Source organism: Rutilus rutilus (genome assembly GCF_951802725.1).
Source record: "Rutilus rutilus genome assembly, chromosome: 8".
NCBI classification, from domain to species: Eukaryota; Metazoa; Chordata; class Actinopteri; order Cypriniformes; family Leuciscidae; genus Rutilus; species Rutilus rutilus.
This window is the reverse complement of record NC_140222.1, coordinates 21,570,999-21,598,439: the sequence shown is the minus strand read 5'-3', so window position 1 is coordinate 21,598,439 and position 27,441 is coordinate 21,570,999. Positions and strand designations below refer to the sequence as shown.

Below are 27,441 nucleotides of genomic sequence, written 5' to 3'. Positions count from 1 at the left end.
TATATTGTTATATTATTAAAAATAATACTTTAGCATAAATTAATATACATTAATATAAAGAATCAATCAAATTATTCGATTAACAGAATTGAGTTCTTACCATTTGTACTATAGGAGTTCATTATGATTATTTTGATTTTATGTATTTTTTTATGTATTACTGGTGACAACCTATTCCTTGTCTCTGAAACCCCTAGGGGTTCATAATGAAATTGCAGGGTTTTTGGGATTGTTATTGAAACACAACTCATGACCGTATGTTTTATGTACAGTGTTTGCTATTAATATCTATCATAATATTACTTTACTCTGATATAATATAAGCTTCAAAGAAACATAAATGTATTGTTCATTATATGTATTAAATATTAGCCCATTACTTTATATGTCAGTGGGTACATCGTAAAGTAAATAGGGGAATCTCATTGAATTCACCTTAAAGATCACTGGAGTCATATTGATATTTATATTTATATAATGATTTGAGTTCTGCTGACGATGTAATGCATAATTTTAGTAGTAACAGCCTCATGCGATAGGGGGCGATAAAGCTCTCTCTCTGTGTGAGCGCCGCGGCCTGTGAGAAATACGAGGAGGAGCTTTGTTTCGGTTAAACCACAACAAAGATGGAGGCGCTACATGACAGCTAGGCTTGCATTTTTCATCGCGCCGCGCTCAAACTCGGGCTGAAGTGAAGATGGACGCGCCGCATCTGTCAGAGCAAAGCCCGGAGAAACGCGTCCGCATCGTGGGATCCGAGCTGGTGGAAAATTACACGGTCAGTCTGACGGGTTTTATTTGGGTCGGCTGTTCAGTGCATATTCATGTATACGATGACGATTTGCGAATAAAATAAGTGAAAATGATTGATATTGTTAGTTTTGTTGGATATAAGTATATTTAGATTAGATTAAAATAGGATTTGTGTTACGCATAAAATACAACAGGCGTTTAAGAAAACATATGTGTGTTGCGTAAGAGCGGATGTTATTTATAATTAACATTTGATGATTTGCATAAGATGTCATAATAGGATTAAAGGAGTAATTGATCAATGTTTAGTGGAATCCTATGTTTAATTGTTAATAGGAATGTTGATAATTAATAAAAATAGCGGTTCATACAGTGTCAAAGGCCACTTTAAGGATTTGCATGCTCATTTGCATAACATACAATATGAGTTATTATGAATCTTTGACAAACTGGAGAGGCGTTGATTGGTTTGCAGTGTTTAAAACGCATTAATGAGCAATATTAATTAACAATTTCATTTTATGTAAAACAAATACAAATGTGTTTTCTAAACCCCCTCAGGTTTACATTATAGAGGTGAATGTTGGAGATCACAGTTGGACTGTCAAACATCGTTACAGCGACTTTCACGATTTGCACGAAAAAGTGAGTTACGCAGGCACGTTCCCAAAACCATAGGTCAGACCTCAGATATTGACATTGTGCTCATAGTTCACAGGGAGTGACTGATAAAACTGATTAAATGTTGCTCCTCAGCTCACTGTGGAGAAGAAGATCGATAAACATCTGCTGCCACCCAAGAAGATCATCGGCAAAAACTCCAAAAGCCTCGTTGAGAAGCGACAAAAGGAGCTGGAAGTTTATCTCCAAACACTCCTCAGCAGATTCCCTGCGGCAACTCCCAAAGTCCTGTCTAACTTCTTGCATTTTCACTTATATGTAAGTTTTTATGTGCTTTGTGTTTGATAAGAAGCGAGAGATTGCGCTAATGTGATTACAAGAAGATTCCTGTGCTTCATATCTGTCACATGCCAGTTAAATATTAACTGGAGTTTGTGTGTAATCCATCTGAAACAATTGCATGCAACTCTTGCTCTGTTGCCTTCACATCCAGTAAAGATCAATCTCTTCATTCTCTCATCTCAGCCGTATAAATGGTTCTCAGAACAGCAGGGCCTGTTATCTGGCCGTAAGCGATGTTTTCCCGCTGACAGTAGTGGTATTGATATTGATCTCTGAGCGGCTTTTGTCTGGGTGAGGCATATGACCGGACTGAGTTGTTTTGCAGAGGAGAAATGCATTTGTTCTCGATTGGCACTTTTGTTGGATTTGTGCCTGAGTTATTTTAGCATCGTTCTATGGAAGCTTGTTTTCCTTTATTGAATGAAAAAATAAAAAAGTTTATATCTCACAATTTAGTTTTTTTGTTGATATCTCACAAAGTCAGAATTGCGGGATATAAACGGGCAGTTCTGAAACATCTTGCAGTTCTGAGTTTATATCTCATTATTTTGACTTTTGTCTCAGAATTGTGAGATATAAACAGATTATTAAAAGGGTAATTGCAGCTTATCTCACAATTACGACTTTTTTTCTTATAATTGTGTGTTTATAGCTAACAATTCTGAGAAAAAAAGCCATAATTGCTGCATAAAAACTAGCAGTTCTGAACAAATCAGAATTGCACCATACAAACTCGCAATTGCGAGAAAAAAGTCAGAATTATCTCACAATTCAGACTTTTTTTCAGATTTACCAGTTTATATCCCGCAAAAATTTGATTCTGTGACGGAAACAAGCTTCCATACTGTTGAGTTCAGATAATATTATAGTTATTAATGTTTTTAAAATAGGTTTTATTTTTATATTTTCTGTTTTCCTTTTAATTTTAGTTGAAGTTTTAGTAATCTTGTGGTGTTTTGTCATTTTTATTAGCCTTTCATATAATTTTTATTTCAGTTTTATATTATGTTGTTTTAGTATATCAATTTAGAATATCAAACTAAATAAAAATTTAAAATGTTGCCTTGGCAAATAGCTGAAATAAAGTAAGTTAAAGGTTTTTTAAATTTAAATTTCAGATACCGTTCATTTTATTTAATGTAATGTATTTATTTTTTTATTCTTTTAGTTAACTATAATAACCCTTATTTGTGCACACAAAAGTGTTTCAAGGCATTTTCTCCGAATATTTAGAAAAAGGAAAAAAAAAAGCTGTAAGGAGGAAATTGAAGTGGTTTCTGCATTCCTCCGGCGAGATCTTTCAGGAAATGAGTTGGAGAAGCACATGCTGGTCATTAAAGCTCAATGATGTGACATTAGATTTCCAGTTTTGACAAAAACGTTCTTATTTTCAGGAAATCAATGGAATCGCTGCTGCCCTGGCTGAAGAGCTCTTTCATAACGGTCTGTTACTGTATTTCAATAGCCAGTTGTTACATGCTTGAAATGTACAAAATTAAATGTATTGACTGATAACTGATATAATCGGCAGTATTTAAAATCTATAATTTTATAATAAAGCTCCGAATGAGACTTTTGCATTCGACATCTATAGTCTTGCAACCTGGTATAGGAAAAAAAAAAGCTTTTTAATTGGAAAAAATAAAACCTTATTATCATATTACACATTTTCTACCGATGATGATGAAATGCAAAAAAAGAGACTATAGTGGCGCATAGTAGCTGATAAATGACTCAAATATTTTTGCATGTTCAACAAATCCCATTTTAAAATATTTATTTACACATAATATGATCAGTTTTGTCATCATCCAGTATTCTCAATGAAATGTGGTTGTGTCTCTTCTCCCAGGTGAGCAGTTGTTGGCAGCGGGCCAGGTGTTTTTTCTCAGACCCCTCCAGCTGTACGCCGTCACGCAGCAGCTGAAACTCGCCAAGCCCACCTGTGCCAACGGAGACGCCAAGGCCGACCTCGGGCACATCCTGGACTTCACCTGCCGCCTCAAGTACCTCAAGGTCTGAGTCTGTCACTTTACTGAAAGTATGATACTTTGGTACCCGATATGTCAGTATCGATTCGCTGATAAATTTATAATATAAATTTTATATACAGTATACACACATTTATTATTATTATTATTATTATTACTGATTACTTTTTATACATGCATATATATATGTGTGTGTATATATATATATATATATATATATATATATGTGTGTGTGTGTATGTGTATATGTGTGTGCTTGCGCGTGTTTGTATAATATATAGTGTACTACTTTTATTATTATTGTTATTTAAATTTTTTATTAAATCTCCAATACAGATAATTATTGTGTTTATGCTTATACTTAAATGATTGTCCATATTTTTTTTTACTCTTTGATTGTAACAGGTTTAAATATTAAAATTATCCATCTTTTTATGAACATGTATTTTAAGTACATTATAACATTTCAGTGCTTTGTTGACTTATTCATTTATTTATTATTAAAAAAATTAAATGTGTGTGTGTATATGTATATATATATATATATATACACACACACACATATATACACACACATATATATATATATATATATATATATATATATATATACATATACACACACACATTTAATTTTTTAAATAATTTTTTTGATAAAATAACCCAAACTGCAGTGGTGCAACTTCAAGCAGGTCAGAAATGTATATATTATTATTTATATAATTTTATAATTTTAAATAAATAAATAAATAAATATATATATATATATATGTATGTATATGTATATATGTGTATATATGTGTATTTATATATATAATATATATATATATAATATATATATATATATATATATATATATATATATATATATATTTATTTAAAATTATAAAATTATATAAATAATAATATATACATTTCTGACCTGCTTGAAGTTGCACCACTGCAGTTTGGGTTATTTTATCACTTTCAATTAGGAAAAGTGAGGAAAAGAGCTTTTTTTTCTTTTTTTTAAGACAAAATTTTTAATTTTACAGTGTTTCTGAAATAACAGGATTTCCATATTATTTTGAGGCCTTCGTGTTCCCGTGTGTGATGAATCTTCACTAACAGCGTGTCCTAATCATGCATGACCATAGACTGTAAAAACAGACCGTCTCTGCTTCCTTCCACTCAAAATATCCCATTGCCGATTATGTCATTCAGAGCCCTGCGGTATTAAGGTCCCGCCCACACTGCATTTTTATAGCATCAAATAACTAACTAAAACCAAACTTATTGGGAAAAAAAACACTTGAACATATGCCAGTGTGATAAGAACTACCTAAAATGAGAGACAAAAATTATTTGAAGTGTAATGGGATTTTTTTAGTCTGGCTCGTGTCCCATTTGAACACATGGAGAGGAAAATGAACAGACTTATGACCTGTACTGCAGCCAGCCAGCGATCGAAAGGGTTTGGCTTCACTTTTCAGGAGGTGTGCGCACACTTGGGCATGTCATTTTGAGCATCAAGTAAAGTTAAAGAAATGTTACGTTAAATGATCTAACTGTATAAATGTATCAAATCGCCTTATTGGTTTTTGCACATTACTAGAATAACTAAAAGCTATACATAAAATCTTCAAACGCAGGTCCCTGGAATGAAAAAAGCGGTGGGGACGAGTAACATCGAGGAGCAGAGCCTTCCGTTTGACCTGTCCATCTTTAAAGCGCTGCTCCAGATCGAGGTGAAGACACTCACGTTTGCGTTTTGTGTTAAATTGAGGGTCTGCGATGGACGATGTTTCTAACACTTTTTTTTGTTCTATTTTATTTTCAGATCAGTGATTGTGATGCCGGACAGTTAAAAGGTCTGCCTTCCCTCAAGCCCACGCTGGCCACGCTCAGCATACACCTCTCAGCCGGCAGTATGACGGTACTTTAGATGCTTCTGTCGTTGTGTTAGATTATAACTTAGGTTTTTGAATCTCAAAATGCAGTAGAGCTTCTCTAATAACAAAAATGGATGGTTTTAGGGTCCGATAAAATAGGGCTGGGCGGTATGGTGATATCACTTCCATGGTATAAAATGGCTATCGTTAGAGATTTTGCTATATTGTGTATATCGCGGTATGCAAATACATAGCACTACTGGAACTTCAGAGCGATGAAAAGCATGAATGAGAATATAAAAAGCAGGTCGTGCTTGATGTTAAAAAGAGTTCCTGAAAAGGAACTTTGTGCAGTGCGCGTACAGAAAGCTGCCTCTCTCAAAAGGCGATTGTGAACTTGGGACGTGCTCGATGTTAAAAAGTGTTATATAGCACAATAAGCGGTGAAAAAGAACTTGATGCACAGAAACCCCCGTCTCTCAGCATGCGACCAGTAATTCAGTTCTTTTTCACATCATACTGCACTTGATTGGTCGAATACACACGCAATTATGTCAAAATGACCATCGTGTGGAGTATTCATGCAAACACAGGCGTTAAAGGGATACTCCACTTTTTTTGGAAATAGGCTCATTTTACAACTCCCCCAGAGTTAAACAGTTGAGTTTTACCGTTTTCGAATCCATTCAGCCGATCTCCGGGTCTGGGGGTCCCACTTTTAGCATAGCTTAGCATAATGAATTGAACCGGACAAGACCATTAGCATCTCTCTCAAAAAAATGAACAAAGAGTTTCGATATTTTTCCTATTTAAAACTTGACTCTTCTGTAGTTACATCGTGTACTAAGACCGACGGAAAATGTAAAGTTGCGATTTTCTAAGCTGATATGGCTAGGAACTATACTCTCATTCCTGCGTAATAATCAAGAAACTTTGCTGCCGTACCATGGGTGAAGCAGGCGTAATGATATGACGCAGCGCATGCCGCCTGATAATAGGCTACCTGATAATAGGCTAAATTTAATTTAAATTTAAATTAGCCTATGATTTACTCACCCTGAAGCCATCCTAGGTGTATACACGAACTCGAACGCATCACTTCCCTTCAGAAGACCTTTATTAACCCCCGCAGAGCCGTTTCAAGCACTTGTATCACAGTTGGATGAAATATATCCACTCACTCTAGTATAAAGCTTGGAAGAGGCCATTTTTTAACATAACTCTGATTGTATTCGTCCGAAAGAAGAATGTCTTATACACCTTGGATGGGTGAGTAAATCATGGACTAATGTTTTTATTTTTGGGTGAACTATCCCTTTAAGTCTCAAGTGAAAGTAAACTGTTGGGTGTAAACTGGATGTGTATCAGTATAATGGATCCGTGCGTTTGGTCTTAAAGTGACAGCAGCCTAATATACTATACCTGCTGCTCTGTGTCATTTATGTCAATCAAACAAAAGAAAGAAAAAAGTTACTGCTCTTGATAACTTTTTTTTTTTTAGCTTTAATTAGAATAAAATTTCTATTTAATTCATACAGTAAAGACATTTTTTTTTTACATTTGTTTATTACATTTATGTACTAATTCTAACTACATGTTAAACAAACCTATTGTACCTTTTTTTTTTGTTATATTGTATTTGTCCTATTGTTTTTAATTTGCTTCTTTTTTTCTTATTTTTAATAACTGAATATTTTTAATTAACAGAAATGAGATAAAATATTGTGATATATATATCGTTATCATCAAATAAAATGTCTCCTATCATGAAAAAAATTATTTGGTCATATCGCCCACCCCTACGTTTAAAGGTTGCAACGTTTTTAGTTTTTGCCTTAAAAAACTGAAAGTTGTGCGAATGACAATGTACGCTCCTCCTCCGACAGGAAATCTTAGTTCCTGAAGCGTCTGAATTTGCGCAGTGGGAACCTGAGGGTGTGGATACGGACTGTCCCGTGACGGCGATCATTCCCACGTGGAAGATGCTCACCACTCTGGACATGAGCCGAAACTTCATACGCTGCATCGATGAGTCTGTGGTGAGCTGGCTTACCTTATAGGAAATAAATACCAGTTATTTCCTTGTTGATTTTAAAAGTTGTGCTTTTCCTGGTCTTTATTGTTGTTGTAGAAACTGATTCCTGAAGTGGAATTTCTTGACCTCAGCCATAATGAGTTGTCTCTCGTGGAAAACCTCCAGGTGTGTTGTCTCAAAATAATGTCTTAATATGCAAAGATGGTTTAAATGAGCCAATGTATTTATTTAGAAATTTTTCAATGCAGCATTTGTACAACCTGGTTCACCTGGATCTGTCCTTCAACAAACTCACCGTCCTGGAGTGCATTCACACTAAACTCGGGAATGTCAAGACTTTGAATCTGGCTGGGAATCAGCTGGAGACGCTCTCCGGTCTCAGTAAACTTTACTCCTTGGTTAACTTGGACTTAAGCAGGAACAAATTAGCACAGGTAGTTTATTATTTGCACCGACTGTTGCGAAATTTAATTTTGTTGACTCAATTATTTGCTCTATATAATTCTCTCTTTCTTCTGTTTTGCGTAGCTGGATGAAATTAAACACATCAGCACTCTTCCCTGTCTGGAGAAACTGACTCTGGCTGAAAACCCCATGTGCATCTTCCCAGATTACAGGACTAAAGTTCTGGCCCAGTTCTGCGACAGGGCCTCTGAGGTATGGAGCTCCTCATCATTGTTACGCTTTGAAGGAAGAGTGCCATATTACATTAATGTGGTGGTTTTCAGGACATTTTTCTGAATTTGTTTTTAAAGGATAGAGAAATGTAATTCACGTTTGTCACGCAGGTGTGTTTGGACAGTACGACCACCACAGAGAAAGAGCTCGACACCGTGGAGGTGCTGAAAGCCATTCAGAAAGCCAAAGTGGCCAAAGACCGAATGGCAAACAATGACAAAAAGGTATTTTATACTTGTTTTGTATGCTAATATAAATTAAACAGATTATTATTATCAACATTATTATTATTATTATTATTTACATTTAATGTTAATTATTATTTAAATGTTTTGCTTTTTAGTAGGAAAAGCACTATTTCATGATCATAATAATAATAATAATTATTATTATTATTAATTATTATTATTATTTTTATTATTATATTTATATTTATTTAACATTATTATTATTATTATTATTATTAACATCTATTATTAGACTGTTTTCATGTCTTATACATTATTATTTAACATTAATATTATTCTCACATTTATTATTAGACTGTTTTGCTTTTGTTTAAAATTAATTTTAATACTATTTCATGATGATAATAATTATTTATTGTTAATTTTATTATATTACATTATTATTTATTATTATTTTAACATTTAGACTGTTTTGATTTTTAGTAGTAATATTCCTTTTTGTACTTTTTTCATAATAATAATAATAAAAAATCTTTTTTTTTAAATTTATTACTATTTACCTTATTATTTTGATATTTATTATTAGACTGTTTTGCTTTAGTTTTGTTTAGTAGGACAATTCCTTTTTTAGTACTTTTTAATAATAATAATAATAAATTATGTTATTGTTATTATCCTCACTATAATTATACAATTATTATTATTACTATTGGCCTTTATTATTAATAGATGGTTTTGATGTTGTTCAGTAGGAACATTTAAAAAAAACATTGAAAGATGGTTAAAAAGGGAAACTAAAAGCTTTCCTAAATAAAACGGTTATGTAATAGGCTCTCATGCAAACCACTGTTTCATCTGCCAGATTAAGGGTTTTCTGATGTAATTACTGTTTTTAAGGCGTGTGCTGATGGCTTTCTTTCAACTGAGTGTGACACATTATTATTCTCAAATAATCTTTTTAGGTGTGAATCGGGCTAAACCTTGATATCCATTCATGAGAATTCAAGAAAAAGATGATTCAGTGTCTGGCTTTATATGCTCGCATTGATGCATTTTTGTGTCATCATCTATTGCATAACACAAATTACCCAGTGAAGAGAAAGACACGAGTTGTGGCGCCTCCGCCTGGCCAGACTCTGATAGTGACTGGATATCATCTCCACTAGACTTGACTGCAGTCCTGCTAAGACATGAAATAAATGTGGTTGTTGTCAATGCATCTACTTTTGCATATGCTATTGTAATATTATGTTGCGCTCATGTCTCGGAATTACCGTAATTTTAATGACATTAAAATTACATTAGAGCTGTTCAGTTTGTAAAGAATTGGCAGTTCTGTGTCTCAGGATTTATTTTATTTGTTTAAAATAATTTAATTTAAACAATTTAAATATAATTTTTAATAATTGCAATAATTTAAATATTGTTTTAAACAATTTAAATGTTGAATTTGTTTTCTTTAAATTTAAGAACTTAGAAAGTACATCATGGAAATTTGTCTATAATAAAATAGCATATAAAATGTGTCCCCTCTGACTGTCTTTTTCTGTTGAAAAGCTGCAGTTTTGGTTGTTTTTATGTCGTCACAAAAAATCAAGAGCTTTTATCAAATTAATCCGGAAAAAATTACGGTATTTCCGAAATAACATGAACTCAGTATTATTCTGAGGCCTTCATGTTTCGTGATCAGAAGATATTTGGTGTTTGATATGGAGCAGGATTTGGACCAGTGAGATTTCTGTGTGGGTGGAGCTACTCAAAAACTCTGATTAACATGAATGCGATAAATCGCTTGTCGTTCTGGTTTGGACGTTGATTGCTTGCACCCTTTACATTAACCTCCATTGGTCTTGGTTGTGCTTTTCGCTAAAGAGAAGCCTAATGTTATTGTTGTCAGGTGAGTGACGTCCCGGGGCAGGCCGCCGGCGGGCCGCAGTCCTCCTCGTCCTCTCTCGCGCCACCCTCCTCTTCCTCCCCCTCTCTGTCCCGTTCCACCTGCTCCAGTCAAGGTAATCATGTATGTATCACGCTGCTGGGACGAGGGGGGGAAACACAAACATAGAGTTAAAAGTGAAGTGTGTCATTTCAAACTAAATTCTCAAACACTCCCATCTGTCATTGGTCAGATTAACAAGTAGTCCCGGCCCAAACTTGTTTTAAATGCGTATAAAGATGTGAGAGGAGATAGTATTGACATTAAAAAATTACACACTTCACCTTTAAAACTAAAAAACGTCCCTCTGATTGCATGACATTATGTAAAACTGACGTTGAACATCATGAGACATTATTTCTCTGTTTTGGCATCACAAATTTCCTACAACATTATTATACTTTTTAATATTTCAGCTGTTTGTTATTAATCTGCATTTACATGGTTTCTTCATTACGTAATGATTGCAAATGATCAATCTGAAACAAAATTTTTTTTCTTTGCCCAGTTTTCTTTGCACAAGTGATCTAAATCTTATTTCATTTACATTTATGTTCAGTTACTCCTGCATACTGACTTGCCTACAGCTCTGCCGGTCATAATTATGTTTTGGAGATTTGGTGTGCCAATTTCTGCAATGCAGAAAAAAATTATCTAATTTCATCAGCATTCCTCCCAGATTTGTCTCATAAATTTGCTTTAAATACATTTTCTTTGCTTTGCAGTGTCAAACTAGCCTAAACGTTGATTTTTGTGGTGGTTAATTTGCAGTTGTTGCTCTAATACCGATTGGGCCTGATTGATAAAGCATATGATCTCCATATTTGTCTCTGGGGTGTTAGTTACTAAGCAACAGCCTCGGGTGATTTTGATACTTTCCATTTCTGCCGACGACTTCTAAATATTCAGTGTTATGCACTCCTTTAAAATATGATTTAAACGTGTGTGTGTGTGTGTAATGGAATAAAATTGTAGTCTAGAATAAGACTACAGTACTCTACTGACTACTAAGACTACTGTAGTCTTTTTTTGTGTGTGATAATTTTTTTTTACTTAATATTTTATTTGATGACACTTGCATCATTACCGTATCAACCAATGATGATACACCATATATTGACTGAACAAACAAATCAAATCATCACTGTCCATTTTCATCATCACCACATCGAATTTGTTTGCTGTGTGAATAAAACTTAAGTGACAAGAATAACTTTATGCTTTCCATCTCCCTTTCAGATATAACTGTAGAAAAAGCTTTTATTACCAAAGAGATATTAACTCCTGTGGATTCTACACTTACCCAGAGATGCTATGATGTTTACAGCTCAGCCTGTGAGGTCATCCCGCAGGTGGGTTTGTGTTATAGCTCAATGAATTAATTAATTAATTTTGTGCTGCCAGCAAAAACAAATCCTTTTTTGCAGGTGAAAACTCAAGTTGATTCCAGTTTTTCTTCGGAGGTCACCTTTGAGAGCAGGTCAGTTCTTATAAACTTCTGTTTTGTTTCTGCTATGCCCGAAACATACTCTACGCAAACACAAAGCTAGATTTCAAGCTTAATTGCATCCCAAAATGTTTCAGAGTGCAATTCATTATGAAACGCAAGTAGTTGTTGCATTCTCATTGTTGCCACAAGGGGCGCTATATCAAAAGGCTACTGTCCATTTTTTTTCCTTTTGGTGCTGCGTCCCAATTCAGAGGCTGCATCCTTCAAAGGCTGCATTCAAAGGCTGATTGCATCACCACGGCACGCCAAAGGCTGTCCCAATTCGAGGGCTCCTTCAAATGCGTCCTTTGTTTCCCGTGAAATTAAGGATAATATCAGATGGATCCTTCATGGCCTTGCCTACCCCAGAATTCATTACGAGCCGGTGACAGCAGGATTTTTTTTTATTAGAGAAATTGTCGAATTACACTTTTAAACGTGTGTATTGGGTTTCAACTTACTCAAATATCGAATAACCTAAATCTAAAACCTTTAAAGCGGGTCATATGTTGACTTATCTTACTAAGATACGATTATGTATAGTTTATACTCTATTATAAAAATAAATGGACCGTGGTGAAAATATTTAGACAGTTTTTTAGCCCTGTTTTGTTTTCAGACAGTTTAATATAACTTTCAAAAAAGTCTAGTACAAACGTTAGTCACTCATCAACGACAGCTGTCACAGTTGCTAGACGCCAACAACAGTCCTCCGTAGGCTAGACTGTCCCATTTAACAAAGCTCAGTCCGACCTTCTTGGCCTTTGAAGTCTGAGTCCTTCGAAGCATGCAGCCTTTGAATTGGGACACAGCTTAGGTCAGCTTTTGTCATTGCAGATCAACATTAACGTAACTTTATCCCTTGATAGACTTCTTAAGGTCTGTTACATGGTTACGTGTTATGTAAAACAAAGACTGAGTGGTGGCGATGCTTTTACCAAACTTTTATGTTTTGTTTGTGCACTTGCTTAGAGTATGTTTCTGGGCTTATTACTTTTGATTGAGTGTAGGAGTAAAAGTGTTACCTGATATGTCTGCATGTATGGAAGTCCCGAAAAGTAAAGTACAGGTTGTTACATGGTCCAGATTTTGCAGAGTTAGACGCATTCCTGGGTCATATTTTGTTGATCCTGGAACAACATTCCAGTCAGAAAATTTTGTCCTAACCATATTCCTACCCCTAAATCTAACCCTACCCATAAGTTATCCCTAAAATCAGAGGGAAATGATAGGTGAATAACACTGATGTAGAAGCACCTAACCCTGGTTGTAAGCCTAAACTTGACTTGAACTGTAAACTTGTCCCTCAAATTTGATTGGTTGATTGCAATGTTGTTCCAGGATCTGCTTTGAAATCCTTGAAGGTTGAGTGTTTATGGTTGAACATTGAAGATTTCAAAACCAAACTAAACCAAAACTAAAACAAGTTGTTTAATTTCTCTTTAGCCCCTGTTGTTGTGAAGAGGAGTGGAAACCTTGGACCACAAGTCTTTTGAATCTCTTTGTGCCTCCTACTTTACTGTCCTACACTACCACCAACCAGGAGTTTACCAAGCAACTTTCTGCTCACATCAGCCAGGCTAATAGAATAGAATCAACCCCGATTCCTTGCAAAACTACTTCTCTGGAGGGCACGGACCAAGGCAGCCCTCACTCTGGGGATGGGTACTTTGAGATGACTCTAGATGATACCAACAAGATCATGGGTTGTTCCTCCTCATCTACTGTTCAGGAAAAGGGATCAGATGATGTGAACCGAGAATCTGCAAATGATCATGTAAAAATGGTGGCTTGGTCTCTTTACATCAGTGTTGGAGAAGGTTTGAGTCGGTGCCCATGTTGTTTGGTGGCAATGGACAGCTCGCTTGTGGTTTTACACACACGGTCAGAAGAACCTGCGAGTAACTTGGAAGAACTAGCGGAGAACCTTGAGATAGACTTGGTTGTGCCGTACACCAACATTGAGACCTTTCAGTTTGATATTCCAGAGGTTTGTGTCTCTTTGAAGGTGAAGTCAAGCAATACGAGATGGTTCTTTTTCTCAGATGCCCAAAGTCTGAAGGAGATGCATTCTTGCGTTAGTCCTCATGTGGACCAAACTGAAGAGCAAATTTTGAACTCCTCTAACTCTCAGGTGTTCATCCGACAGTTTCTGAACTCTTGGGAATTTGAGGAAAGCGATGACAGCGTAAAAGGTGGACACTTGATCCATTTCCTTAATCTAGACCCATCTACCTCCGACAAAAATGTCACAAACAACCCACAATTTCCAAAGAACTCAGTACCCTCAGACTTTTTATCCCAAATCAGCCTGTTTGAAAGTGATCAGGACCAAACCTCCAATCCTATGATCCTCTTCCTTACTTCTCGGCACCTCTGCATTCTCAAGGTAGACTTTGTCGCTCTGTCGTCCCGGGACTCTTCGGAAGCGAGTGTGATGCGGAGCTGCTCCAAAGTAACCCGAATCCCGCTCTCGTTCACGTTACTTGACCCAAAGCAGAGCTGTTGTTCGTGTAGGGCCGTCTCAAACTCTCGCCGTTTCTATGATAACCATGTTGTAGAACTGATGGCGGGTCACGAGCATCTGACTATTGTTTTTGCCCTCCCACGAGACAAGTTCACCTTCCTGAGAGAGTTCATGCAGCTTCGATCCAATCTGCGGGAAATTAAGACCATCGCTCTGCAGCGCAGCAAGAAAGGACACTTGAGAGTGCACAGTTATCCTGCTCCTGCTACAACCACCAAAAGAATACCTACCAGCAGGTAAAGGAGCTCATTTGTTACTAGTATTTCTAAAGCTATGTTAGCATGGATGTCATTTTAGCCCCAGACCTAAGCTGTAGCCTGGAATGTAACTGAAAGGGTGTAGGCCTAAACTCTGCAAAGGTTTTCAACATTTGTGCCTTTTGGCAAGACGCTTTCAGCAAGAATATTAGTAGGGTTGGGAATCAATAATCGATTCCAATTCTGGAATCGGTTACTTAAGATCAGGAATCATAGCCTACAAATTTTGACGCACCCTCGCTGCAGCAAATGTAATTTGCAGCCAAGGTCGTCTAGCAACTCTCTGTTGGCTTGCGAGCTGGAAAAAACAAACTCTAGTCAGGCCAATCACATCGTGTATAGATTCGGTGGGCTTAACATAATGACGGCAGAGTTGCGACGGTTCCTTGTGAATTCCCTGCTTCGAAGAGCTGCTGCTGCTGGCGAACAGCGGTCTTTCGAATCGCTTTGGCCGCGACTCTGTAAGACTTGGAGTTAAACTTTTCTTTGAGAAAAGAACAAAGAACGGCACTGATGTCATTCTTAAAAAAGGAAGATGTGTTCGGAGTTTTACCGACCGGATACGGCAAAAGTTTAATCCATCAACTAGCTCCGCTGGTGAGAAAACGCTCTGGTTGGTTGCAGCGCTACCCTATTGCGTGCAGAGGGAATTTGAAAGAAAATCATTTATCCTGCCCCTCGGATTGAGCCATGCCAATGGTGTGTTCCCAGACCCGACATCTTGATGTTGGTCTGGCTTGTCAGGCTACAGGAATCAGATACTTGCTATAAAATTAAAAATGCGATTCCTCTTTCGAATCGCTTTGGCCGCGACTCTGTAAGACTTGGAGTTAAGCTTTTCTTTGAGAAAAGAACAAAGAACGGCACTGATGTCATTCTTAAAAAAGGAAGATGTGTTCGGAGTTTTACCGACCGGATACGGCAAAAGTTTAATCCATCAACTAGCTCCGCTGGTGAGAAAACGCTCTGGTTGGTTGCAGCGCTATCCTATTGCGTGCAGAGGGAATTTGAAAGACAATCATTTATCCTGCCCCTCGGATTGAGCCATGCCAATGGTGTGTTCCCAGACCCGACATCTTGATGTCGGTCTGGCTTGTCAGGCTACAGGAATCAGATACTTGCTATAAAATTAAAAATGCGATTCCTCTTATCGATTCCTTTGTGTGCATTTAATATGACTTTAAAACATTAAAGCGCAAGAAGACTTGTGCACTCTTTTCTGTGATCCAAAACGAGCACAAAAAACCCCGCCTCTCATACTAAATAGTGGGCGATACCGAACTGAGTTCTCTTCCACTTCTTTTTGAAAATCTTAAAACACTGTTTATTTAAATTGTATCTTTGTTCAGTTGTATTTATTTGCGATTGCTCACTTGTTTATTTGTGTATTATATCCATAGCTGTTAGTATAAGATTTATGTTGGTAACTCTTAAAAAATAAGTTTCTAGAAAAGAAAGGACAATAACTCTAACCTTAACCCTAATCCTAACTTTACAGGTTAAATGGGTTGAGAAATAGCATTATTAATAATGTTTTGAAATCATAGCCATAGCGGTCAGCATGAGGTTAGTGTGATAAACTTGTTTTCTAACCAACTTAGCCAATGTCATGACCAAGCCTAAATTGCAAGGATGCCAAAAGTGCAAGTAACATAATTTTTTCACAAAGAATTATGTAATTCTAAACCAGATGTTCTTTGGACTAGAAAAGTAATCCCAGCTCAATCATATCCATAATCCTAATTTTACAGATGAAATGCTTTTTAATGGATAACAGAAATGCAGAAGAGGTGATAAAACACATCTGCTAAATGACTACTCACTTTTCCTAAGGCAGCATTTGTTAATTAGTAAAACTTTAATGGTTCTTCTTAGCTGTTTTCACAGTAGATATACTGTACTGCTTTTTTCACAGCGTCCCTCAGGAAGTTCCAGTGCCCCATCTGACCCTGTCTCTGCTATATCCAGCCAAATCTCTCATTCAGCAGCTGATGGAGGACAACCTATGTCCCTCGCACCTCTCACTCTCCTCTTCATTACTCCTCATCTCATCTCTCAAGGGGGACCAGCTTGTTCACTTCTTCCACGACAATATTGCTGAGGCAAGTCGTTCACACATTTCACACATTCAGATCTAATATGAGGAAATTTCCTGGATGGTTATGTCGTAGAATTTTCACTATGGAAGTTTCCTTCACAATCCCTTGGGTTTATTGTCGTCCTCACACTGTATATTCCTCATTTTGTACTCTGTCAACCCCTCTCTTCCTGTGTGCGCTCTTGGCTCCCGTGAATTTGTTTATTTACTTTGACTCTGTTACATTTGGCCAGCTGCCCTTGTTTTCAAAAGGCGACTATCTGAACTATTTTCCACTCATTCTCAAATGTCCTATGTAATCAGTGCACTGTTTGTACAGGATATTCTAGACTGAATTTAAACCGTAAACAAACACGCCTAACATTTGAACTTTGCGACATGATTAGCTACCCTCGCTAGAATTATTTATGCCCTACACTTAATTTGAGGTGTTTCTTCAAAATCAAATGAAACCTAGCATGGTTCAAGGTATCATTCATGTTCGTTTGCAGAAACTGAATGGAAGAAACAAAACCCAGACCATAAGTTTGAGCAGTAATGCTTGTCTAAGCAAACGCCACTAAATAAACTGCTGTATTATGAGACAAAGAGGTGTTTATCTTGCTGATGGCATGCAGGTGGAGAATGAGGAGCTGAAACACATCTTGTGGACGTCGGTGCTCTTCTACAGATCTCCTGATGTGGAGACAACAGCCTGTGTCCTGCTGTCCACCAAAGCCATCTACTTCATCCTGGACGACACGGCGTCCTCGCTCACCAACCAATCAAGTGAGCAAAAACTTACTTTACATTTACAATGACAATTCTATTATAATCTGATCTTCAAGTATATTCAGTTCTATTGTTCATCTGATAAATTCAGTTTGATTATATTCTGTTCTTCTGATTTATTCAGTTCTATTGTTCTTTTCTTTACAGTTTTATTCAGTTTAATTCATTTTTTTCTGTTATGCAAATGCATTTCATTCTGTTTTGTGCTACTTCGTTCTTTTTATTCCATCTGTTTTCAGATATAGTTGTTCTGATATATTGTTTTAATGTAATGATTTTTTTTCTGTGCTATTCTGTTCAGTTCTATTTTTTTCTGTTCTTCAGATATTCTGTTATTTTATTCTATTCTGTTCTTCAGGTTATATTATTGGCTATTTTATTCTATTCAGTTCTATTGTGTCCTGTTCTTCAGATATTCTGTTATTTTATTCTATTCAGTTCTGTTGTATTCTGTTTTTCAGGGTATATTACTGGCTATTTTATTCTATTCAGTTCAATTGTATTCTGTTCATCAGATATTCTATTCTATTCAGCTGTGTTGTATTCTGTTTTTTAGGTATATTCTCGGCTATATTATTCTATTCAGTTCTATTTCATTCTGACCTCTAGATATTCTGTGCTATTTTATTCTAATTAGTTCTATTGTATTCTGTTCTTCAGATGTATTCTGTTATTATATTCTATTTAGTTCTGTTGTATTCTGTTCTTCAGATATATTCTCTGCTATTTAATTCTAATGTGTTCCATTCTTGAGATATTCTGTGATATTTGATTCTATTCAGTTATTCTTCTGATTTTATTTTTTATTATATTGTATTATCTTTTCACAGATGTATTCTATCTTATGTAAGCATTCTGTTCTGTTGTATTTTATTTTCACACACTATTCAATTCGGTTCTTAACACATGTTTTTGTATTCTGTTCTAGTAATCAGTCTAGAACATTAAAATTGATTCATTACATTGATTTTGCAGTGATGTGGACCTGGCAACCATCCGAGCATAAGGACACAGATTTCCTCATCTCCTTCTGCTTCACCCTCAAACTGAAGGACCTGCAGAGCGTCAACGTGGGCTTGTTTGATCAGTACTTCCGAGTCGTCGGTGAGTTTGTTCTGACCGAGATCACTACTCGTGCAATTTTCTGTCCAAATGCACGTGATTAGATGACATATTTATCAAGCCGACACCAATTGTAATAATCAGCTTAATCAAAAGATGTACCAATAAATATAAGTGCATGCTGTGTTTTCATTCCATTTGGTTCATTTGTGCAACAAGGAACTGCTAATATAGCATTTCACATTGTTGTTTATCTCTAGGGAAATGCCTTTGGCAAGAAGTTCACATTCTATGTATTCTTTGCCGTTTGTTTATACGGCAGACAGGTGCAAGTGCCATTATGTGTGTGTTACAATTAAAAATGTGTGTACAACAGTTTTGCAAGCAACACTATTTATTTGATATATTTGGCATCTCCTCTAACTGTGCGATGAAACAGTAAAAACAGTTAAGTAAGTTTAAAGAATTTAATCTTTCTTTCTTCAAAGGGCCCTCGGCTGATCACATCATTTCCTGTCTGACCCGTGACGGTTACGGAACGCACCGCTTCCTGCAGCAGCTGATGATGGTTTTGTCCCTGCTGGAGAAAGTTCCCTCTCCTGAACCTTCTGAGCTGGATTTCTACTCGCAGTTTGGAAACAAGAGCACAGGTTTGACTGCTTGGATGTCTAGAATAAATCCTATATATTGCTCATCCTTTTGACTGAATGTTTACCAATGATATTTTATTCCCTCATAAATCAGGTAAAATGGAGAACTACGAGCTGGTCCACTCCAGCAAGGTGAAGTTTGTATTCCCAAATGAGGAAGAAATCGGAGACCTCACCTTCATCGTGGCGGAGAGAAAGACCCCGCAGGCGCAGTCTCACTCCTTCAACATCCTTTTGTACGTACTGGTGTTCCAGGTCCACGTCATTCCAGGCCAAACCAGCCAGAACCAGACTGTCTTACAACCCAAGACTCTTATACTCACCAGCACGGACGTCTTCCTCCTGGACGAAGACCACATCAGTTACCCGCTACCCGAATTCGCGAAAGAGCCGCCGCAAAGAGACAAGTACCGCCTCACGGACGCCCGTCGGATTCGCGACCTGGACCGCGTGCTAATGGGCTACCAGACTTACCCGCAAGCCCTCACGCTGGTGTTCGACGACATTCCCGGGCCGGATCTTTTGTGCCACCTTACCATGGACCATTTTGCGGACGCCGACGTGAAGGGCGACCGGACGCAGGGGGTCGGAGGAGCCGAGGGCGAGGTGCAGTGGTGTATTTTCGTACCAGGGGCGGACAGCAGAGAACGGTTGATATCGATCCTGGCTCGCCAGTGGGAGGCGCTGTGTAGCCGAGAGCTGCCGGTGGAGCTGACGGGATAAAGCTCGGAAAATGCGCAGTATTTACCTACACATAGTATGAAGAACATTTGTTTTTACGAACCTTTTTTTTTTTTTTACTGTTTTGACACAATGCATCCTGGGAAGCTGTATTGTAGAGTCCACACGAGTGTAATATTTATCATCTCAGGCTTCAAACTTTGCTTTGCTTTTTAGGCATATTTATCTGCTGCTGTGTACAATCGGCCATGCATCATAAAATGTGAAATGTCTGTTATACAGTTTTGTGCTACAGTGTTATTTTGATTTTTCAAGTTAATTTGTTGTTCCATGGCAACAAAATGATTTTCCAATAGATGGCTCTTAATGAACGAAAAGATGTATATAGTCTTTCGTTTTTTACAGAAATGCAATTTTAAAGTGTTATTCCTTTTTTAGAAAGTATTCCTGAGGTGAATCTGCAGATTTATTTGTACAGATATTCAAACGGAAAACCACTTAGCACGTTTACTGGGCTCTTTGAGCTTCATGAGATTATTGACCATGGGATTTCAGACTGATCATGCACTTTTAAATTTTTTTTTTAATAAATGTGAGTAAATGTAAATGTCTTTTCTTTTTATTCTTGATTAAATATCCAAATATTTTATTTCATCCACAAAATGAAATGCTAAAATGGACAACATGGCTCAAAAAAAAGAGAAAAACCGAACAGAAAGTTTGGAAATCTGGAAAAATCTCCAAAAACATCTGGGGAGATGTATTCAGGCTTTGAAGAATTTATAAAAATAATAATTAATATAATCTTTTTTTATACAGTATAAAATTGTATTTATATATTTTTTAATATTGTGTATTTGATATATTATGTATAAATATATTCGCATAGCACAGTACTATTTAAAGTCATGTCATACGTAAGTTTGAGTGATGAAACATGCATGAATGAGAAAATAAAGAGTGGGACGTACTTGATGTTTAGAGTTATTCGAGTTTTTAAGCGCAATAAGCTGTGAAAAAGAACTCAAAGCGGTTGGTGCTCGCGCTGACTGACACACACATGAAGCGCGCACAGAAAGCCGCCTCTGAGATGGCATGTGATCGTGAATTCAGTCCTCTTTCACGTCTTGTTGCACTTGAATGGTCAGATAGACGCACAGCAATGTAAAAATGCTGTTGTGGGGTATTCACGTAAACTATTCGGTTATGTCTTAAATTAGCATAAAGAGCTGGGTGAAAGCCGATGCGTGTCAGTAAATTGGATCCGTGCATTCGGTCTTAAAGGGAAAGCAGTATAATAAACTGCTGTCTGTCTCATTAATGTTAATCAAACAACAAAAGACAAAAAGAAAACCACTCACTGCTCTTGACTGAATCACTTGTATTTTTAATAAGAATCAGTTCATATTTCATTCATACAGTGAAGACTATGCACTGCTTTAGTTACACACTTGATTATTCAATTTCTGTAGTATTTCTTACTACATGTTAAATAAACCTACTGTAGCTGAAAGCTTTGCTCTATTGTATTTGTCCTATTGTTTGTAAGTTGCTTCTTTGTTATTATGTGTAATAATAAAAATAGCTATATCGAGATATATATTGTTATCATGAAATAAAATGTATCATACCATGCAGTAAGAGTTTGGTCAAATCGCCCAGCCCCATATAATTATACATATTATTACCCTAGAGTGTGTAACTTTGCATGTTTTTTATTTTTATATTTTTGTCTGGTTTTTATTTTAGCTACAGTCTACACTCTATGAAGGAATATGTCCAAATTTTGTTCAGATATATTTAATGCTGTTTTAAAAAAAATTGGTTTTATATTTAAGAAAAGAAGCAATTAATAATAAATTCTTTAAAATGCTAGGTAAACGTGCCTGTAAACTTTCACATCTTAAGGCTATATCTGTATGAATACCAGAAAGATATGGACAAGCGAAAACTAAAGTGTGTCGCGTGACTAACCAAAGGCCTGGTTGAGCAAAAAGAAAAAAACCTCTTCTCCTCTCTCTAGTCCGTTGTTCCCTCGAAGACTGAGAGTCAGCGATATTAGATCCTGCTTTGAAACCCAGTGGCACGGGGTCTGTTGCTGAAACATTCACGGCCTGCTTGACCACTACCAACACGCACACAGGGTCACGCACAAAACCACGCTTCGGGGAAACTGATGCAGCTTGTCAGCGCTGTAATTTACAACCCTGCGTTGTCATTAAAGAGAGCGGAAAGGGCAGGAAACATTTGCTGTGTGCTGCTGAGGTGTCCAGCGCTGGGCATTGTCGCTCTGACCCCGCCACTTCCTGTTATTCCTTTGGCCCGGGGTGAAGGTCATGCATGGACTCACTGTAAACTTTGTTTCTTTGTGCTGGATGCTGGATGTTCAGGTTATTAAATATGGGCCATTGAGTTTGTGGCACTTGCTTTGTGGCAGTTTGAACTAGCCTTGCAACTTCAATAACATTGTAATGTTTTCTGCATGTTATGTTTGTTGTTGCTGTGGAGCTGAATGATTTTTAACTTCCCAAACAATCATGAGTGAAGCGTCTCTAATGAGCTGAAAATTCATTGAAAATGGTTTCGGATTTCATATCTTTCTATAAATATGACACTAAGATACATTTTAATTACCCATATGGTTGCTTAGAGGTTGCCAGGGCATTGCTATGCGGTTGCTAGGATGTATTGGGTTGCATTGTGGCTGCTGAGGGATTGTTAGTGGTTGCTATGGTGGTGTTCTAGGATCTGCTAGTGTCTTTTATTTTATGCGCATTGCTGTGCAGTTGGTGGGTGGTTGTCAGGGCAGTGCTTTATGGTTGCTAAGGTGGTCTGTGCTTTGCTATGTAGCTGGTTAGGCATTGTAGGCGGTTGCCAGGGTGTCGCTCTGTGGTTTCCAGGGTGACTGCGTGGTTTTTCATGCACTGCTAAACGATCGCTAAGATATTCTCTAAAGCTATATTTTAGAATGTTGCTATGTAGCTGCTAAGGGTGTTGTGCGTGGTTGCTATGGTTGTATGTTGCATGATTTGTTGGAGTGTGGTGAGTGGCTTTTAGTGTGCTACTGCCAAGATAGTGTTAGTGTTAGAGCTGGTTGCCAGGGCGTTCCTATGTTGCAAGTCTATTCTCAGGAGTTTTTAGCACATTTCTATGCAGTTACTAGGGTATGCAATCCGGTTATTAACTAAGGTGTTGCTATGCATTAGGGCTGGGTAAAAATATTGATTTCTCTATTTTAATCTATCTGTTTCTATGCAGTTACTAGGGTATTGGTATTGCTATGCGGTTGCTAACTAGGTGTTGCTATGCAGTTTATTCTCTACTATACTCTACTATTCTCATTTTTATGAACGATATTGATTCTTAAATCCCATAATCGATCTTTTAGTCTGTTGTTTTCAGTTGATAAATGAACAAGAGCAACTGTCGGCATACAATAAATCGGAATATGATATGAAACAGTCTCAGATTTCACATTCTGTACATTTTATTACGAAATTAAAAAAACAAATACCGTTTTGGCGCTCTTTAATCTGGCGCGAAAGCTCGGCGTTGCAGCATCACATCGAGCAAAGAGTGACGTGAACTGATCATCTCTTTACTAGTTACACGAAATATGAATGAACATCAGAGGTATGTTGAAAGATATAGTAAATCCTACCGAATTCCGTTTCATGTCTCATGTAATCGCTCAATCATTTTCAATAAAACAGACAATATGTCTACCCCAGAAAAGTCATTCAGTGACCAAAAACTCGTTAGTCAGCTAGAAAAAGCTAAGCAACTTGCTAAATATAAACCATATTACATAATTATTCATTATATATATATTTTTACTGTTCTTCAGTATTTGTACGTTTTTGAATAAATCGGTAAATTGTTTTTTGACAGACACAATTTAAATGTTAATATTGCAAAAACCGAATTCCAATGCAACCATTATAATGCAGTATTTCACCTGCCAAAAAGTGATTGAAGCCTCTACTTATTGACTGAAAGGTTATTTCTGCCCTGAAATTAGTTGATTATATTCATGAGGGTTATATTTGACTGATTATAACCCACCTAGTACTTTTTACCTCTTAAAATAACTAAAAAGTACTAGGTGAGTTCAAATCAGTCAAATATAACCCTCATGAATCAACTAATTTCAGGGCAGAAATAAATAACCTTTCAATCAATAAGTAGAGGCTTCAATCACTTTTTGGCAGGTGAAATACTGCATTATAATGGTTGCATTGGCCATCTAAAGGTATTTTAAGAGGTAAAAAGTACTAGGTGAGTTATAATCTGTCAAATATAATTCTTCTAAAGGAAATCAACTAATTTCAGGGCAGAAATAACCTTTCAATCAATAAGTAGAGGCTTCAATCACTTTTTGGCAGATGAAATACTGCATTATAATGGTTGCATTGGCCATCTAAAGTTATTTTAAGAGATAAAATGTACTAGGTGAGTTATCAGTCAAATATAACCCTCATGAATATAATCAACTCATTTCAGGGCAGAAATAACCTTTCAGTCAATAAGAGGCTTCAATCACTTTTTGGCAGGTGAAATACTAATGGTTGCATTGGCCATCTAAAGATATTTTAAGAGGTAAAAAGTACTAGTTGAGTTATAATCTGTCAAATATAACCCTCATGAATATAATCAACTAATTTCAGGGCAGAACTAACCTTTCAGTCAATAAGTAGAGGCTTCAATCACTTTTTGGCAGGTGAAATACTGCATTATAATGGTTGCATTGGCCATCTCAATGTATTTTAAGAGGTAAAAAGTACTAGGTGAGTTATCATCAGTCAAATATAACCCTCATGAATATAATCAACTAATTTCAGTGCAGAAATAACCTTTCAATCAATAAGTAGAGGCTTCAGTCACTTTTAGGCTTCAATCACTATTACCACGGATATGTTTATTTGCAAGTCATGTCTGTTTGATCCACATAAAAGCAGCTGTAGTCGTAAAGAGACTGGGCGATACAGCTTTAACACGCTGCGCGCGCTCCCGCGGACGGCAATCAATTTTCGGCGGACCATCACTTTTCGGCACGACACCGGCTTGCGTTTCCACCACCAACAGTAGCCTACCGTACTTGATCAACGTCAATTTCGCGCTAAGAAGAAAGCGACATAGTAAACAACAATGGATGACATACAGTAGATCTTATTTGTGCTTCTCGGCATGATGTGGCTGTTTGTCACAAGAAGCCACGTTGTCAAGTCCGGACTTGCCAGGTCCGACTCAGAATAATGACTCCCGAGGACGCGAGTCCGGTAATTCTGCAAATGAAACAGCGCGTTCTTGAAAGCGTCACTCAGCTCGCTGCTACTCCGGTTATCTCTAGGCAATAATAAAACGAAATAAGTTATAAAACACCACTCTGCCTCTTTTCGTTTTCATTTAAAGCATCACAAATGTGGTTCAGGCAACTCATTGATTATATTCACTGCATGTTAGCCTATTTATAACAAAACGAAATACACAACCCTGCCTCTTTTTGTTTAAATTTTACAAATATTAAACATATTAATATGGTCCAGGCAATATGTGCATTTGTACTCTGATCATCTTCACTGTAATAAAATTCATGACAAAACTCAACCCTGTCTCATTTTGTTCAGTTTCAGTTAACAATAATAGCCATTATAAAAGTAAGTGAAAGGTACAAGAAGCTGTAAGAAAGAAAGCAAACAAATCAGTCAAACATACATAATCAGAAACTTCACTTAGCCCTCAGCCAAAACGATTGGCCAGGGAACAAATTATAGATTCACGAGACCAAATATCGCCCGTTAAGTCTACACAAGACGAATTATATCTCATGTTATAACCACTACAGACGCCAGAGTCAGCGGTAAACGTCAGAACGACTAGCCGAGGAAAGGCTGTTCCAGGCGGGGTACATGAGCGCAGAGCGCCCGGTGTTCTCTTACGAGAGGTTCTCTCGTATTGCGTAAGTTGCTTACGCTTCGGGAAAGTCTCCTTTCTCGAGATACTGAAGCCAAAAATTATCCTTAATTTTTAAAAATCTTGTCAACGCAGTGCGGCAGCCTGCAGACCTAGGGCAGGCGACTCGCGTGCCCATTGGCTGCTCTGCGGCAACTGCAGCAGCCTATGGCTGAGCCTTGCGCGTGACGTCACGTCCAATGAGCGCGCTTGGCGCGCTCAATGCGTCACAGCCCGTCATTAGGGGTGTGGCTTAGCGTATATAAGCAAGGTACAGAGGCTGCTTCGCTGATTTCTGTCTCTTCAGCGAAGCTCTTCGCATCGGATCTCTGAGGAAGCCGCCGTCGAAGCAAGCGACCAGCACGCCGAGGATTTCAGCCTGAGGACGCCGGCCGCTTCGCCGCCTTCAGCCTTCCCTGCCTGCTGCGCCATCCGGCATACATATCCTTTACTCGCTCTGTGTTGTGTGTTTTGTGTGTTCGCCCCGCGACACACTTGCATCTAAAAGAGCGCGAGGCGTTGTTGCAAATGCCTCGCTCATCCTGTGGCTCGTGCGGAGCCGCGCTCAGCGACGGAGACCGCCACGTGGTGTGCGCTCTCTGCCTGGGCTTCGACCACGCAGCCCGCGCTCTCTCCGAGGGCAGCTGCGAACAGTGTGAGGAGTTACCGATGTCGACCCTACGGGCTCGACTCGCTAAATTTGAAGAACCTCCGCCTTCTCCGGCCACTTCTTCCGGGCCACGTAAAAAGAAACGTCGCTCTCAAAGGCCGCCGGAACTGGACGCTACAGCTGAGCGCTCGCCGGAACCTCTCCCGCGAACCTTGCTCTCTCCTTCTCCCCCACCTTTCACCGACGCGCAGCGGCCGGCCTCTGCCCGCACTGCCGTCGTTCTGGGAGATGATGCAGATGATGCCGCTGACAGCTGCTCTCTGCTTGCGTCTGACAGCGAGGAGTGGTCGGGCTCTCACCGCTCCGCCCCCTCTACTTTGGAGTCTGCTAGATCCCGCGCTAGTGTCGACGCGGAGCTTCTCCGCCTCCTCACTCAAGCGGTCGAGAGAATGGGACTGGATTGGTCCCCACCCAAGGAGCCGGTGCCCAATCGCCTCGACGGGTGCTTTCTACCTAGCCGCCGCCCTGCGCCTGCCTCTAGGTCAGCACCCTTCCTGCCTGAGCTCCACGCTGAGCTCTCTAAATCCTGGAACGCGCCGTTCTCCGCCAGTCTCCTCGGCTCTCTCCCAAGTGGACGGGGCCGCTGAGAACGGCTATAATGGTATCCCCGCCGTTGAGGAGGCTGTGGCAACGCACCTTTGCCCGCCGTCTGCTAGATGGCGCTCAAAGTCTGCCCTGCCGTCTAAAGCTTGCAGAACCACCTCAGCTCTCGCCGGCCGCGCTTTCACCGCCTCCGGCCAGGCTGCTTCCGCCCTGCACTCGATGGCCATTCTCCAGATCCTTCAAGCCGACCTCCTCCGTGAACTGGACGAGAAGGGCTCGGATCAATCTGCTTTAACGGATCTGCGCAGCGCTACGGATCTTGCGCTCCG

General features: G+C 38.2%; 1 protein-coding gene across 1 annotated transcript; it reads left to right on the top strand.

The window, feature by feature from the left end:
* Positions 1–577: 577 nt before the first annotated feature.
* On the top strand, positions 578–20,915 carry nisch (nischarin). Its single transcript, XM_084416992.1, has 21 exons — positions 578–778; positions 1,315–1,398; positions 1,510–1,692; positions 3,111–3,159; positions 3,569–3,732; positions 5,339–5,434; positions 5,527–5,622; positions 7,465–7,617; positions 7,710–7,778; positions 7,862–8,047; positions 8,142–8,270; positions 8,402–8,515; positions 10,377–10,488; positions 11,652–11,764; positions 11,840–11,892; positions 13,348–14,664; positions 16,601–16,787; positions 17,401–17,551; positions 18,530–18,658; positions 19,105–19,266; positions 19,361–20,915. The coding sequence occupies exons 1-21, from the start codon at positions 698–700 to the stop codon at positions 19,987–19,989; spliced, it is 4,257 nt and encodes a 1,418-aa protein (XP_084273118.1). The 5' UTR covers positions 578–697; the 3' UTR covers positions 19,990–20,915.
* The last annotated feature ends 6,526 nt before the right edge of the window (positions 20,916–27,441 follow it).